The 13,486-nt window shown below is 41.6% G+C and overlaps 1 protein-coding gene across 1 annotated transcript in view; it reads right to left on the reverse strand.

Moving 5' to 3' along the window:
* The window catches only part of TENM1 (teneurin transmembrane protein 1), a 311,517-nt gene that overhangs the window by 58,166 nt on the left and 239,865 nt on the right, over positions 1-13,486 (reverse strand). Inside the window, exons 18-20 of the mRNA XM_062584304.1 lie at positions 11,174-11,441; positions 5,677-5,820; positions 563-812 (exon numbers count right to left, since the gene is read on the reverse strand). Of these exons, the coding sequence (XP_062440288.1) occupies positions 563-812; positions 5,677-5,820; positions 11,174-11,441 (662 nt within the window). The remainder of the gene's footprint in view (positions 1-562; positions 813-5,676; positions 5,821-11,173; positions 11,442-13,486) is intronic.

Here is a 13,486-nt window from a genome sequence, read left to right on the forward strand (position 1 = left end):
CCTGTCTGCTTAAACCCAGCCATACTCTTCTGTTACATACAAGCAACAATTCAGTTATATTAAGTTAAACATAATAAGTCTACTTTCAGCCTCACTACAATGCTCTGATATGTTTTATAACTATTCACTCTTGATTTATCCTTTTTTTCTTGAAAAATACACTTCATGGAATATTTTAATTCATTTTCGAAAAAATAAATGTATACAAAAAGCCATAGGAAGCAAAATCAGCCCTATTAATTTTGCACTCTGTAGAAATTTATTATGCAAAACCTGTTCTAAAGGCCATTTAAGGTGGGTGATAACACCCTTTTTAACTGATGACTTTAAAACAAGACTAAGTTTTCAGATGAGTTTGTCTGATGGTCAGTGAGACACAACTTCAGCAGGCAACTAAATGTGGCTGCTTCTCTAAGCCACATGAAAAAGAAAAAAAAAAACCCCAAACTGTAGTTTTCATAGGCGTATCACAGCCAGGATAACAACCAACAGTTAGGGAAAGCTTCTCTTTTTCCATTCTCTCTCTCCTTTGTCTTTTTTTTTTTTTTATTATTATTTTTACCTTAGTTCTAATATGCTGATAGAATTCCCTGACGGGAAGATCCGTCTGACAAAATTGAAGTCGCCGATGTACACGCTGCCATCAGGACCCGAAGCGAGAGCGACGGGGGCAAAGAGTTTGCTGTTGAGCGCGAGCCCGTTGCAGGTGGAGCAGGAGACGCTTCGCTGGTGCCCGTTGCCCATCACGGTCGAGATGACGGGCGGCTGCTGGGAAATGAACATGTTCTCCCCGTTGCCTTTGTGCACAATCCCTACGAGAAAGCAAACAACAAACAAAAATAACAGAGGAGACGGCAGAAGCGGGCATGCGGGCGTTAAACTGCTCCGCAGTTTATCTTTGGATCTCGTGTTCCTGCCCGAAAGTGTACTACCAAAACAGCAACGAACAAGCAGCTCTTTGAAAGACTGCGCCACGGAGTTCCCCTAATCTCTCCCAGTTTCATGCAGTCCCAAGTTTCATCATCACCATTTTGTCGATTAGTGGTTAGTGGCTATTTTAAAAGCCAACATCATGAACGGAACTCATGGTTGGTTAATGCTCTAACAAATTGGCTGTTAATTGCAGTGCTATCTGATTTCTTGGGGATTACTACTTTAATATTCATTTTATTCATAAATTTTTATTAGGTAGCAGAGGAATTTCTTAGGCAGTTTGAATATTTAATTAAAGGAGATTAATAGCAGGACTGCTATGCATTTTTCAGAAAAGAGCACTGAGTGGCAGTACAAAATCAATATTCAGATTCAAATGCGAGTCCTTCACAGTATATAAAAAGGTTGCCGACCACAGCACAGCCAAATTAAAAGTGAAGGAGTAATGCTGATGCACAAGTGAATTTCTTACCCATAAGAATACATTAAGTTCTGCTATAAAGTGTAAAACAACTTTCCACTGCGTGAATATTTCAGCACTGTTCTGCAGGATACATTGTTGAAACTCCTTCCAATTACGAGGCTGGTAATACCAGGACCAATACAAACATTTTTTTCAAGGAAATATCTGTAGGTTTTTTTAAATAACAACGCAGCAAGATAGGTAGTAATTTCCTTCAAAATGACATGTTATTACAAAACTTCAGCTATTTTTTGTATGGAAGACAGGTATTCTTTCAGACCACACTTCCAAAATCTCTTATTTCCATTAGAAAGCCCAGCACTTCATCAAAAAAGCGGCATGATTAAAGCAATAAACACAAGGGAACGAGTTTCTGATTGCAGTAGCCCAGTAGATGGCTTGTCTTTATACGACACACTGTACCTTCCATGTGCTGAAATTAGCCTGCCTAGCTAAAGCTCGAACAATAAAAATGGGAGAAGAAAACCCCTTTGCATCGTACAATACTCAGCTTTTGCAAAAAAACCGTCATGTTGAAAGCTGTTTTTGCCGCTGCTGCTGGAGCATGTTTCACCTGCTTAATCATACTTCCATCGCCTGATGCCACAGCTCTTCATTTTGTTCCTAGCGTTAACAGCGAAGCTGCTGCAGGTATTAGTTTTAGGAATTTCATTGCTTCTGTTACAGCTCCACCACTTTGTCCCACAGGCAGTTCTGCACGTGCTTCCTACGTGAAACGCAGGCAGCTCGTCCCTGTCGGCGGACGGGATTCCCAGCTGAGAAAGGTTATTTCGGTGAGAAAGCAACTCTGGTGCCGCCAGTAAAACTATTCTCCTCGGCTCCTGCGTGAGATGAGTATTGGCCCCAGAGAGCTGTACGTGTGCAGTAAAGCTAAAGGTTTGAGGACGCTTCCTCTAAATTGGGGCAGCAGCATAGGTTCGGTGCTGCAGAAAGGATGCACGGAGGCGCTTGAGGGTTTTCTCACAGTACGGAAAATGTATATGTGCACCTTCTCTACCAATTTTTGCTTTGTGGCTTCAGGTAAGTCTGAAACTAACATTTTGCCTTGGAAATTAGTGGGTGTTGCCATTATTATTTGAAAGGGAAATCTATTCCTTTAAATTTATTCCTGAACAGCGAAGGACGGAGTACATATATTTCCTTGGAGCTGAACGCCAGCATAAAAAAGCACATTGGAAATATGCCAGCATAATTAACGGCCACTTCCTCCCTTACCTACCAGATAAAAATACTACTAAATGAAGATGCTGCCTTTTGGCTGAAATTAGCAATGTGAAGGTAATCTTTCAGCTGCCTCCTAGAAATGCCAGTAAATAATTAGGGCTCTGGAGAATACATTTTGCTCTCAATAAAGAGAAGCATGTGCTTGATTCCAGGCTCGCAAGTTGCTTCTTTAATTTTAGTCAGTGCTGCATTGGATTCGGGCTAGAATTACCACGAAGTCCCTTTAAAATTACTCTGCCTTCCCCCAACTAAAAATGAAATCAATACATTTGACAATCAGAGAAAAATCTAATTCAGAGAATACTCTGAAAATAATTAATAGCATATTTGTTGGTATTCATGAGCTCTCCGGGCCTTTAAAAGGACTCGATACAGGAGCAAGCCTTTACTTGATGTCCTCTACTTGATTATGAGAACCGCTGGGAAGATCTTCCAAACTGACCAACACCTTTGTGCTGGGCAACATTAAACTAGAACCATGTCCTGAATTGCAAGTGAACAAACCTCTGGAGCAGGGGGAAAGGCAGAAAAAGAACAGTTTAGTATGTCTGAGAAGCAAGTGCGATCCACTGTCTTTATTAACATTACATTCTTATTGATGCAAAAATGTATTCATTTAAAAAGCTTGAGCTTCCAATAACAACCGTGTGAGAATAGTACACGTTTTTTCACATCCAGTCTACCAGAATCTGTTTGTTTTGCTTTGGATACTTAATCCAGCAATAGAATATGGCTTTTACTGTGTAGTTTCTATGTATTAATATACGTACCTCCAGAGCTTAGACTGTGCTACAAAATGCAATTCTGTGTAACTGCATCTATTTATTTTCGCAACTTTTCTATTGTGTGATTGAATTTACTTTCTAACATCTCTAAAATGAAAAGCCTTTACAGAGAGTGAAGGAAGCACATACAGCTTGTCTCGGAGCAGGAGAGCACACACAGCAGCACATCTGCTGGAAGAGAAGGTTTAGTGGTAGGTGTTAAATATAAGCTCTTCACGAACAGAGTGGTTTTGGTTTTAGTCTGAAAAGAAAACTGTAATTTGCAGTAGAGAATTTTTAGAAAGATATTTGTCTTATATTCCAATGCTATTTCTGAAGTTAATCCAATGACAGTATTTCAAAATGGGTATAAATTTCACGCTTCTAAAATTTGTAGCTCCTCATATGTACAGAGGGGATGGTTTAATTAAAAACGAAAATTTCAATATATTCATACTTGAGAAGGCTACTCAGGCTTTTCATTCCACTTGCAGTGGCGTGGAGATAAGTCTGAAACGCACCACTCTAAGTTTGAATCACCATTTTGTCCTTATTTAAAAGTACATTTTTGCATATCTGAAACGGAAGAGCAGTCCCCTGGTTTCTTGATGAGAACAGAAATGTACTAGTTATTTTTATCCTTTTGATTAACACAGCTGATTATTTAGTTTGTTGCTTAATACGAGACTATGGGCTGCTACGCTGGGTGGGTTGTTATTTTTATGTTCCTATACATAAGCCAGATTTGCACAGTCAAAACCTGCGAAGACCAGAGGACCATCCATGACCAGAGCCAGGGCAGCAGGCTCAGCCCAGGCAGCTTCGCGGCGGAGACGTGCCCCGCTGCCGTCAGCGCTCGCCGGCATTCCCTGAAAGTCTGGGCCACGTAGCTGAAAACAGCCTGGAAGCAGTTTGTCACCACAGAGCCCAGGTTCAGAAAAGCAGTGATTTAGCTGCTCAGCTAAATATTGTATTATTTAGCTGCTCAGATTCTAACTGTGTATTTTATAAAATCTCAAAACACATCGGCGCCTATGGGGTGAATTATGGTAGTAACCATTGCAGTTAGTGGATAGTCATATAAATTGGAGTTACTGCCAGCAATTTAGTCTGGAAATTAAACCATGCAAGTGGCAAATTGGCACTAAGGAGGAGACTATGGGGCTCGCAGTTGGGGGCTGAGCTGGCTGAGGTCAGATTTCTCTTTGTGTTAAATGTCAATAGCTGGCATTTAAAAGAGACAATCTATACAAACCAGTAAGACAGGGTATGAAAGAACGGCTGTTTAAAATGTCAAACTATTTTAAATCAAAACAGAAATCCAGATAATTTACAAACTAAATCTGACCTTTTGTATTTGGAATATTTATACTGTAGTTGTGCATTCAACAACAAGACTTGCAAAAACCTGACAGCTCTACATCTGGGCATGGATCTCCAGCACAGAAGTCTGCAGATGGAAACAGATTTTAGTGGACTGACTCTCAACTGGAGCAAATTGAGAGAACTTCGCTGAATCCAATACTATCCTGATGTGTATGTGCTGAACTATAAGCCTAACTTTCTCCTTCCCAGGGAAGCGAGGTATCTGTTTATCTGCAAAGTTGTATTTTTCGAGCTACCATAACTTACAGACAAGTATTGCTTTAATGATTTAATCCCACTAATACCTGGGTTTAGGCATTAAGGGACGAAAAATCCCAAAAGCCTGAAGAATCTGTTTGCAGGCTGAATGTTACACTGTCACAAGGATTTACAGATTTTTTTTAATGCTTTGGACAGTGCTGGGGGGCACTGCCCAGGCCCCTGCCTGCCTGGCCGGGCTGCCTCACGCTCCGCTCTCCCGCTTTCAGGCACATTTGGTGTCTTTCCGTGACTTTCTGTGACTGCTGACAACACTATTAGCAGATGTTAGTTAGAGGTTGCATCAGGGAGGCAGACACTTCACCGAGAATATGCCACACTATAAACTGACCTCAAATTTAGTACCGCGATACCAACAGTGTGGGGATGAAAGCTTCTAATGCCAAATGAGCGTGCCCTTGCCCATCCCAACGACCCAAACGTGCTGGCGGTCACCAGGGCCAGTGACACCAGGGTTTAAGACCTGGGAGCCAGAACATTAAGAATATCCCTTCAGGTGACATTTACAGTCCAGTTCTCAATAAATGAGGGTGCATATTTGAACAAAAAGGAGTGAACATTATAAAGTGTCATACCGAAAATGCGAACAATTAATTCCTTTAAAATTTGTATTTCTCTTCCACTTACCGCTCTGCGGATTCAGCACGTGGTGTTTGTTTATGGACCAGCCTCCCAGGTTGGAAGCATCCATCTCAAAGCCCTGGAGGATTACGGTTCTTTTCTCCCACAGAATAAAATCAGGACATGTTTCATACTCATATCCCACAGACACTGCAAACAAATAATTAAAGATATATCAGTCTTGTTTTTCTCTGTGAACTACAGCGTAATTTTTCATTCTAGGTTTCAATATTCACCTGTCAGGTAATGATGCCACTAATTATCTTCTGCCTGATTGCTGGTGGGGAAGGGTATTATAAAGAGTTTAAGAGATCAGTATCTTGCGAAAGCTATAGTTACTACAGTTTCAAAGCACGGTATTTCTCGCAGTATCAGTTATGGATTGTCTTATGAACATGAATCTCCTCCAACGATTTCTGACTTGTTTATTGCATTTCTATCAACTACCTGAATAACAGCTTCAACAGAAAGGTTCTGCGTTGAAGCCGAAACTGTTTTTGTTTGTGTGTTAAGCCCAAGAACGTCGCTTTGCACAGACTGGGTATTTTTTCAAATGTAGTGATCTTTATCCTAAAGGTCTTTTTGTGATTTTAAGAACTGTTGGTGGAAAGAAATGGATTGTCAACTGAAAATTTCTAGAATTAAATAGTAAAAAAATTTCAACAAACTTGCCCATCTCCTGCCTCCTCTTTGTAGCTGGCCAAGGCACTTGCTGTAAATCTTGATTTCCCCTACCAGCGGAGTTCTATGGGATAGAACTGGCTCAAGCTCACAGAAAATACTTCCCTTTAATACTCCAGTGAAACAAAAAAATCCTTCAAAATTTAATTTTTGGTAACTCCAAAATGATTCACTCCAACCAGTAGTTTTTTTTATCTTTAGTTACTTTTCTCCTCCAGTCAACCTTTTTACATTTCATTGTAATTCATTCCCAAATGAAGAACATCATCTTGAAGCCAAGCCCCCAAGGTCTTATCTAGGAAATGCTCAAGTATTTCAGCCTTTAAGAAATAAAAATGTTTTAAAAACTATATTAAGGATGAAATACAAAAATATTTTAAGACACGCAGTCTTCTGAGATTTTCGGTATTTTCCTCTCATGTTGTCCATCTAGCAGTTCTATTTACATTTTACCTGAACCATAAATAGTTTTAATTCCATCAAAATTCCATTACTGGAGGCAATCAAAATATTTTGGCCAGCTATAGCAGGGTGCATTTGTGTCTGTAAGATAAGTATTTTATGGCAAACTGAAAGCTGTTCCCCACAGCAACTCCACTTAGCAGAGCTGCTTCATCACTTTTGCAGACAGAACGTGGTTTTGCAGCTGATCTCTGACTCCTACAAACCACATCTCCTTGGGTGCTGTACGCACGGTATGTTTTAGTTGTTACTCTGAGCGCCCAACAGCTACTCCGTCCTATTTCTTTAGCTGAAGAAGCTCTGGTGACTACGACGCCTGCCCCGCTCGGCGCTGGCGGCATCGCCGAGGCTGGGGAACGGCAGGGACCATCTCCTGGGGGTTCACGCAGAGGAGGGGAAAGGGCAGACCTTGCACCCGAAGCCACTCCACGCTTCGGAGCCCCGTGTTAGCACCCCGACCCCAGCCACGTCGGAGGTGGGTGCTGCAGCAGGACGCAGTGCCACAACGTGCCGCTGCTGCAGCCCTGCCCGGCATCCCGGCCGGACCCAGGGATGGCTTGCTGCCAGGGCCACCAGCCGAGAGGCCGCCCGCTGGCACCTGGGTCCAGGACGTATGGCAGTTCCCACCATCCGAGACCGCGTGCCCATGGATCGGCAGCGGCCCGGTTCCTAGGACACAGCTGGCACCGTGAAGCTGCTGCTATCCCCTGCCTGTATCCGACGACTCGGGGCTGCCCAGTGCCCTCCAGACTGCTATCCCCTCTCCTGCAAGTTCATTGCTCCTGCGTGCAGCTGCCTTTCTGCTCCTTCTCGCCAGCAAGGGACGCGCGGACATGCACTCACTTTGCCTGTGTTTTCAAATTTGTTTCTAGGTACAAATACACATATTTATGAAAACAGTCTATTCTGCACACCAAAGAATATCTGTGTGCCCAAAGAAGCATCTGAGCCACCTTCAAGCAGGAGCTGCTGAACCTCTTCAGTGGAGGCACTGACACGTCAGTCGCAAAGATCTCCTTACTTGCAACTGTTTTGCACATGCAGGAACCAGGGCTAAGCATAACAACTACAAAGTCAACCAAGTGACTGCACTGCCGCTGGAAAAACAAGCATTTCGTTTCTGGTAGGCTTTGCAGGAGGCTGCAATTCCGTAAGTGAAGTGACACAATCTCAGTCAGCTTAACCTCATGGTGGGGTGTTACCCTCCGGGCAAACTCACCTACAGACAGCAGCCCATTTTGGAAGTGGCTGACATTTCACTGCATGCAAGAATGAAAGAGCAGAGTAGTAGTAACTATGTTTTTGGAAATTAATAAAAAGAAAGTACAGTTGCAGCCTCAAAATGATGATTTATTGTGTACCAAAAATCTACTCTTTTTCATACAATTTTTTAGAAGAATTAAGATTAAACTGTTTTTAGAGCTAGCATATCATAAATCACAGGCTGCTGCTGTTTCTCCGGATAGTTGCAAAACACAGGTATGAAATCAAAGACATGATTAAACAGGACGATAATCTCATTCTTTCCTTAAGTATTTGTACTTATCAGCATCTTCTTCGAACAAGAACTGTAATGAACTAAGCTGAAAGAACAAGTACACTAATAAAGTGTGAAGACTGCTAAGAGTATGATGTTTGAGGGTTGGTTCACACCCCCTCCAGAAGGCTCAGCCTGCGCATGCCGCTGCGTCCTGCTGTGCGGCAAGCACGAGCTTGCAGGAATACCACCGACGTCTACGGAGCTTCCTGGGGCAGATACTGAGATTTCCACTGAAATCTTCCCTTAAGCTACGTTAACTCCCAAGAGCGTGTAAACTTCACCGCAAAGGTTTTATGTGGCAACATTCTCATGATGTTTTTATTTAGAACAAAAAAATGCTACTTTACCATCTCTGCTACTACTTTGAGAAAATGGCCTCTCTGCTAGAGACCCGTGGAATAAACACACACTAGCAAACACTTCTCCAGTGAGTTTGAACTGCACCTCTTATGAGTGCAAGCATGCTCAGGAAGTCTTCTTTTCTGTAATTAGTTATGTGATCTTTGTTGTCAATAACCCCAAAGAAAAATAAAGATGCTTATAGTATTTATAAAACTAAAGCCAGATGGTTATATGCTGAGCTACCAGGACCTCAACCTGCTGCAGTTTAATGTAATTAAAATGAAATCTGAACAGAATGCAGTATTAAGTATTTATAATATGCAGGCAGAGGAAATAATTTTGACAAAATTCATATAATGGATGCAGAGAAAGGTCCGCGAACACTACACTGTCAAATTAAATACATCTCTACCGGAGTGTAACAAACCAAGCTAACAGTGCACTTTACAAATACAAAGATTTCTGTTTCTATTTTGCAAGAAGCATAATTAAACTAAACCTTAAGTAAAATTAAAAAATTAAGCACCAATTAAATAATTAAAGGTTGTTACCCAGAACTGCTGTATAGGTTTTATTCATATTTAAACATATGACTCTCATCTACTTTTAATTTAGGATTTTATAATGGATGTATCATTTTATAAGAAGTTATGCTTGCATTTGATTTAATTTGGTTATAAGGTCCAGATATGGACTGGATTTCATGGTCACCAAAAGGCTCTTAAGTGATCCAGAGGGAGCTGTTATACTTCCTTGTTCTGTCTCACCTATGCGAGTGTCACCACGCAAGGAATGAACCTGTACAGATGGCATGTGTAGATGCACCAGCAGGCACATCTGAACGTGTTTCCATCTGTGCACTTGCACAAATATATGTAAGTAAGTAGAACCAAAGACTCATTTAACACCTTCTTGCACCACAAAACACCTGCAGGAATCGATAGCTGCAATTGTTTAGGGCCGGATTTCACAGCCTCCCCATGAGGTTTTGTGAGACAGAGGAGCCAGAAAGGGCTCATGTGATAGATTGGGTGCACACATGATAGATCAACTCAGGAAAGCCTGTGCTAAGGTTGGAGTCTTGATTGCTTCAGGCCAATGTAAAGTGTGAGCTACAGCTGAAATGTGTAGACCTGCACTTCTGCACTAGCATTCATAGCAAATCAGGAAACTAATGAAGCTGAAAATTTATCACTTATTTTCTAGTTGCTTCAGTTTGCAGCTGAATTTGTTCCTGATCTGGCTCATTTCATGATCAAATGAATGCGAGTGGTGGCTCAGGGGAGAAGGAGGGAACGTGGGAACGTCCCTTATAGCAGCAACCTGCAGTTGTATCTGTTTAAATTGATTGTGGAACCACGGCCTTAGAATAAGCTCCTTATTTTCTGATATATTCCTTTGTGCATTGCTCGATGTAAATCATACTCCATATTTTTGACTATCACATTATCCTCTGCTGACACCAGCGACTACCTCCACACTGCTCTCCAAGCAGAAGCGGCTGTGGAAGTGATATATTCCTTCCCTCTTTCGCCTATCTCCTCTCCCCACAGCTGCCTCACAAACTACCAGTTTGAGGGCACATGAAGTACTAGACATACAGGGACTTGCAGGATCCTGCGAAGCCTAGAAGGCTCCGTTTCACTGTGTGCAGGCCAATTTGCAGACATGTGGTCTGTACACTCAACACAACAGGAGCTGAACAGAGTTTCTGGCTGCCCCTCAGAACAGCGTTGTGCTATCTGGAACGAGACAGCACTCCTTGCATGGACAAATGGCTCCATGTAGTCTCCAAGCATGGATGAATGGCTCCATATAGTCCTTACTTATCCTTGTCTTATAGTCTGATCCTGCTTCTTGTTATAATTCCCCTGACTTCAAAAGCAAAGCAAGCCCTCTAAAAATCAAATAATTAAACTCATGGAAAAAATGGCCTGACTAAATAAAATGTATTTTCAACAACAGCTTTTCAAGCAATTCTTAGAATATCTGCTTGTGTCGCTTGGTGAAGAATGTCTAGGTAACGTGATGATTTTCACATAACCACTTTTAAACAAAAAATTAAGAAGTTTTAACCAATGAGGACATAAACCGTAGTAAGAGAGGATGCCTAAAAGTTAGAATTTTGCAAACCCTGAGTGGAAATGACATTTTAAATGTCATAGCCAAAAAACGACAGAGACAATGACACACCAAAGGTCATATTCAAAGTAACATTCAAAAATAGAGAGAGCTGAACATGCCATTAGTATAAACTATTCTCAGAGGGAAAAGGGGATTTTCAAACTGATTAAGTTAGAATGAAGATGCTGAAGGAACAAGGAAAGAAATGTTTCTAGAAAATCATACAAGTCATTTTAAATAGCTAAAGAAGCATTTGATTGAAATCTACAAAAGCGCAGCAGCAAAATTTTAAGTGTATTTTCCTGGCTTCATATTTGTTAGTGCTTCTGCTTACATCAAGGTGATTCTACATACCCATAGCCTCTGCCAGACCAGAAACTTTTTGCCCATATATATCTGTCTTATTCCAGGCGAACGTGTAGACCAAATTGGTTGCAGCAGGAAACCACTTCTGGAGCAGACGTCCTTCAACAGCAACTATCAGATGTGCTTTTGTCATTCCAGGAGGGATGGTTGTGTGGGTCAAAATAATGCGCAGCAAAGTTTTATACCCTGGCGTTCGACTGCTGAGGTAACTAAGCTTCACAAAGCTGGAAGGAATCGGTATTTCCTCCTGGACCACCTTGGATAAGAACAGTCATATGATTATATCTACAGCTAAGGAAAGTGCAAAGTTATGATTATTAGTGTTTACTTTACAATTTACAATCATGATCTGAACACAGTATCACTCAAAACACTGCTCTTTTCTGAGTTTTTTCCAGCAATGTAGGAGCCAGGCACAATGCAAAATTTCCAACTCCAAAAACTGCTTTCTCATCTGGTTAGATGGCAGTCAGTCTACTTTGCTAAAAAACTTCTTCCTTTCATTCTTCATTATTATCTTCAGAGGTGCAAATACAACCTCTGTGATCATATTCATACGTATGAGCATTACAGCTGCACCTTGGCTTTATTATTTGATTTACTTAATGAGTGTTTTAACTAGAATATACCTAAATAAATATATTTTTTAAAGTCTGTACACACATTATACAATGATTTGAAGACACTGTCCTGCTTTGGAGGTAATGTGGACCTGCCCTAACTGAGGGAGAGCTAAGCAAGAAAACAGATCTTGCTGATAAGCCAAATGCTGCACAGAGCTACTTGCAGTGAGGCTAAGCTGCAGCAAGAAGGGGCATGGCAGAAGAAGGCATGGCATAACAAACCAGCTGGGGACATGCAGCACCGAACAGGAAAGCACTTGGGCATCAGACTCATCCAGCTCACAGGTGAAGTCCCCAGGCGTGCTGTAGAGTTCAAATCGCATTGCTCTGTTGTCATTGCTGCTGTCTGAATCGGTTGGCTTAAAGCTGGCTTGGATATGCCCACTCTGGCACGGTATCAGCTCCTGGCCGCAGTGAAGATAGGCCTTCAGCAACGAGAGGGACTGTGGAGGCTGCAAGCTTGTGTGGGAGAGGGAGAAAGCCTGGCCTTGACCTTTTGAATGATGGGGGCCTTCGAGCTATGGATCTAGCTCTTGTGATTGCCTGGGAGCAAGCGCTCTTCTGCGAGCAGCTTCCTGGATGAGTCCATCGGGCACCCCAGGCCACCGGAAACTGGTCCGTGCTCCAGTTAGGTTAACCTCCAGGAAGGGTAATGATTTTAGTACATTGCAGTAATAGCAAGCCAATTTGTCATAATGTTAAATTAGTAGAGCTTGGAAAAATACAAACTGTTTTTTGTTTATATTCCCTAGTTTTCTGTTTTTTCTGGTTGTTGCTTTAACAATAAATTGCTTCACTTTCCAACCCTTTTTATTTACATATTGTTACACTATCACTGTCATAGGATTGCTGCAGTACTGCTGGAGGCCTGCCAGCACTCGTCCTTTCAACATATGAAATGCAGTGTTGCCAGGGAAATTCCTGCTCCCTTTACTGTTCCTGACTTGCAGTGGTCCCCTCTTTCCTGCTGACATCCCAGCTGCCCCCTCTGTCATACTTTTGACATCTCTTCTTATTTTTTAATAGAAAACCAGAAATATACAAGTACTAATATATTCTGATATATCTCTTTCTCTTGCTATTCTGGGTTACTTTTTATTCATCTCCCAGTCTTTTGTACAATGAAAATCAACACTCTAAGGACCCTTCATTGCCAGCAAAGGGACTGGGAGCAGTTTGTCTTAGGAGTAGGCTGCATCTTCAGGTACCTTACTGCTTAAAAAAGACCTAGGAATACTTCATGTGGAATAACATGACCCAGTTTTCTCTTACTAGCGTGCATCAGTTATTCTTAATCTACGTTCATTAGTTTCACCTATTATGTTCTATGAAGCAACACTGGTCATCAGCTAGCTGGAACAAGATAATGTGTTTACTGTTACGCAGATGTTTAAACATTGAGTTCAATCAGAGGGCTCCTACATATAAGATAAGGGCCCTTCATCAGTAGCAAAAAGAAAAAAGGATGGAAATATTCGTATTTCCAGCTAGCCAACAAAATATGTTCCATGTTTCCTCAGTGAATTTAAAAGAGAAGCCAGATGAGGTCTTACTGCAGGGCTTTGGCTTAAACTCTATCTGCTCAAATAACATACGAAACATTACGGGGGTTAACACGATCTAAAATCCACATAGTTGTATTTTGCTGGGTGTTCAACTTACACCATCTAAGTACCAA

Source organism: Rhea pennata, chromosome 11 (genome assembly GCF_028389875.1).
Source record: "Rhea pennata isolate bPtePen1 chromosome 11, bPtePen1.pri, whole genome shotgun sequence".
Taxonomy (NCBI): Eukaryota; Metazoa; Chordata; class Aves; order Rheiformes; family Rheidae; genus Rhea; species Rhea pennata.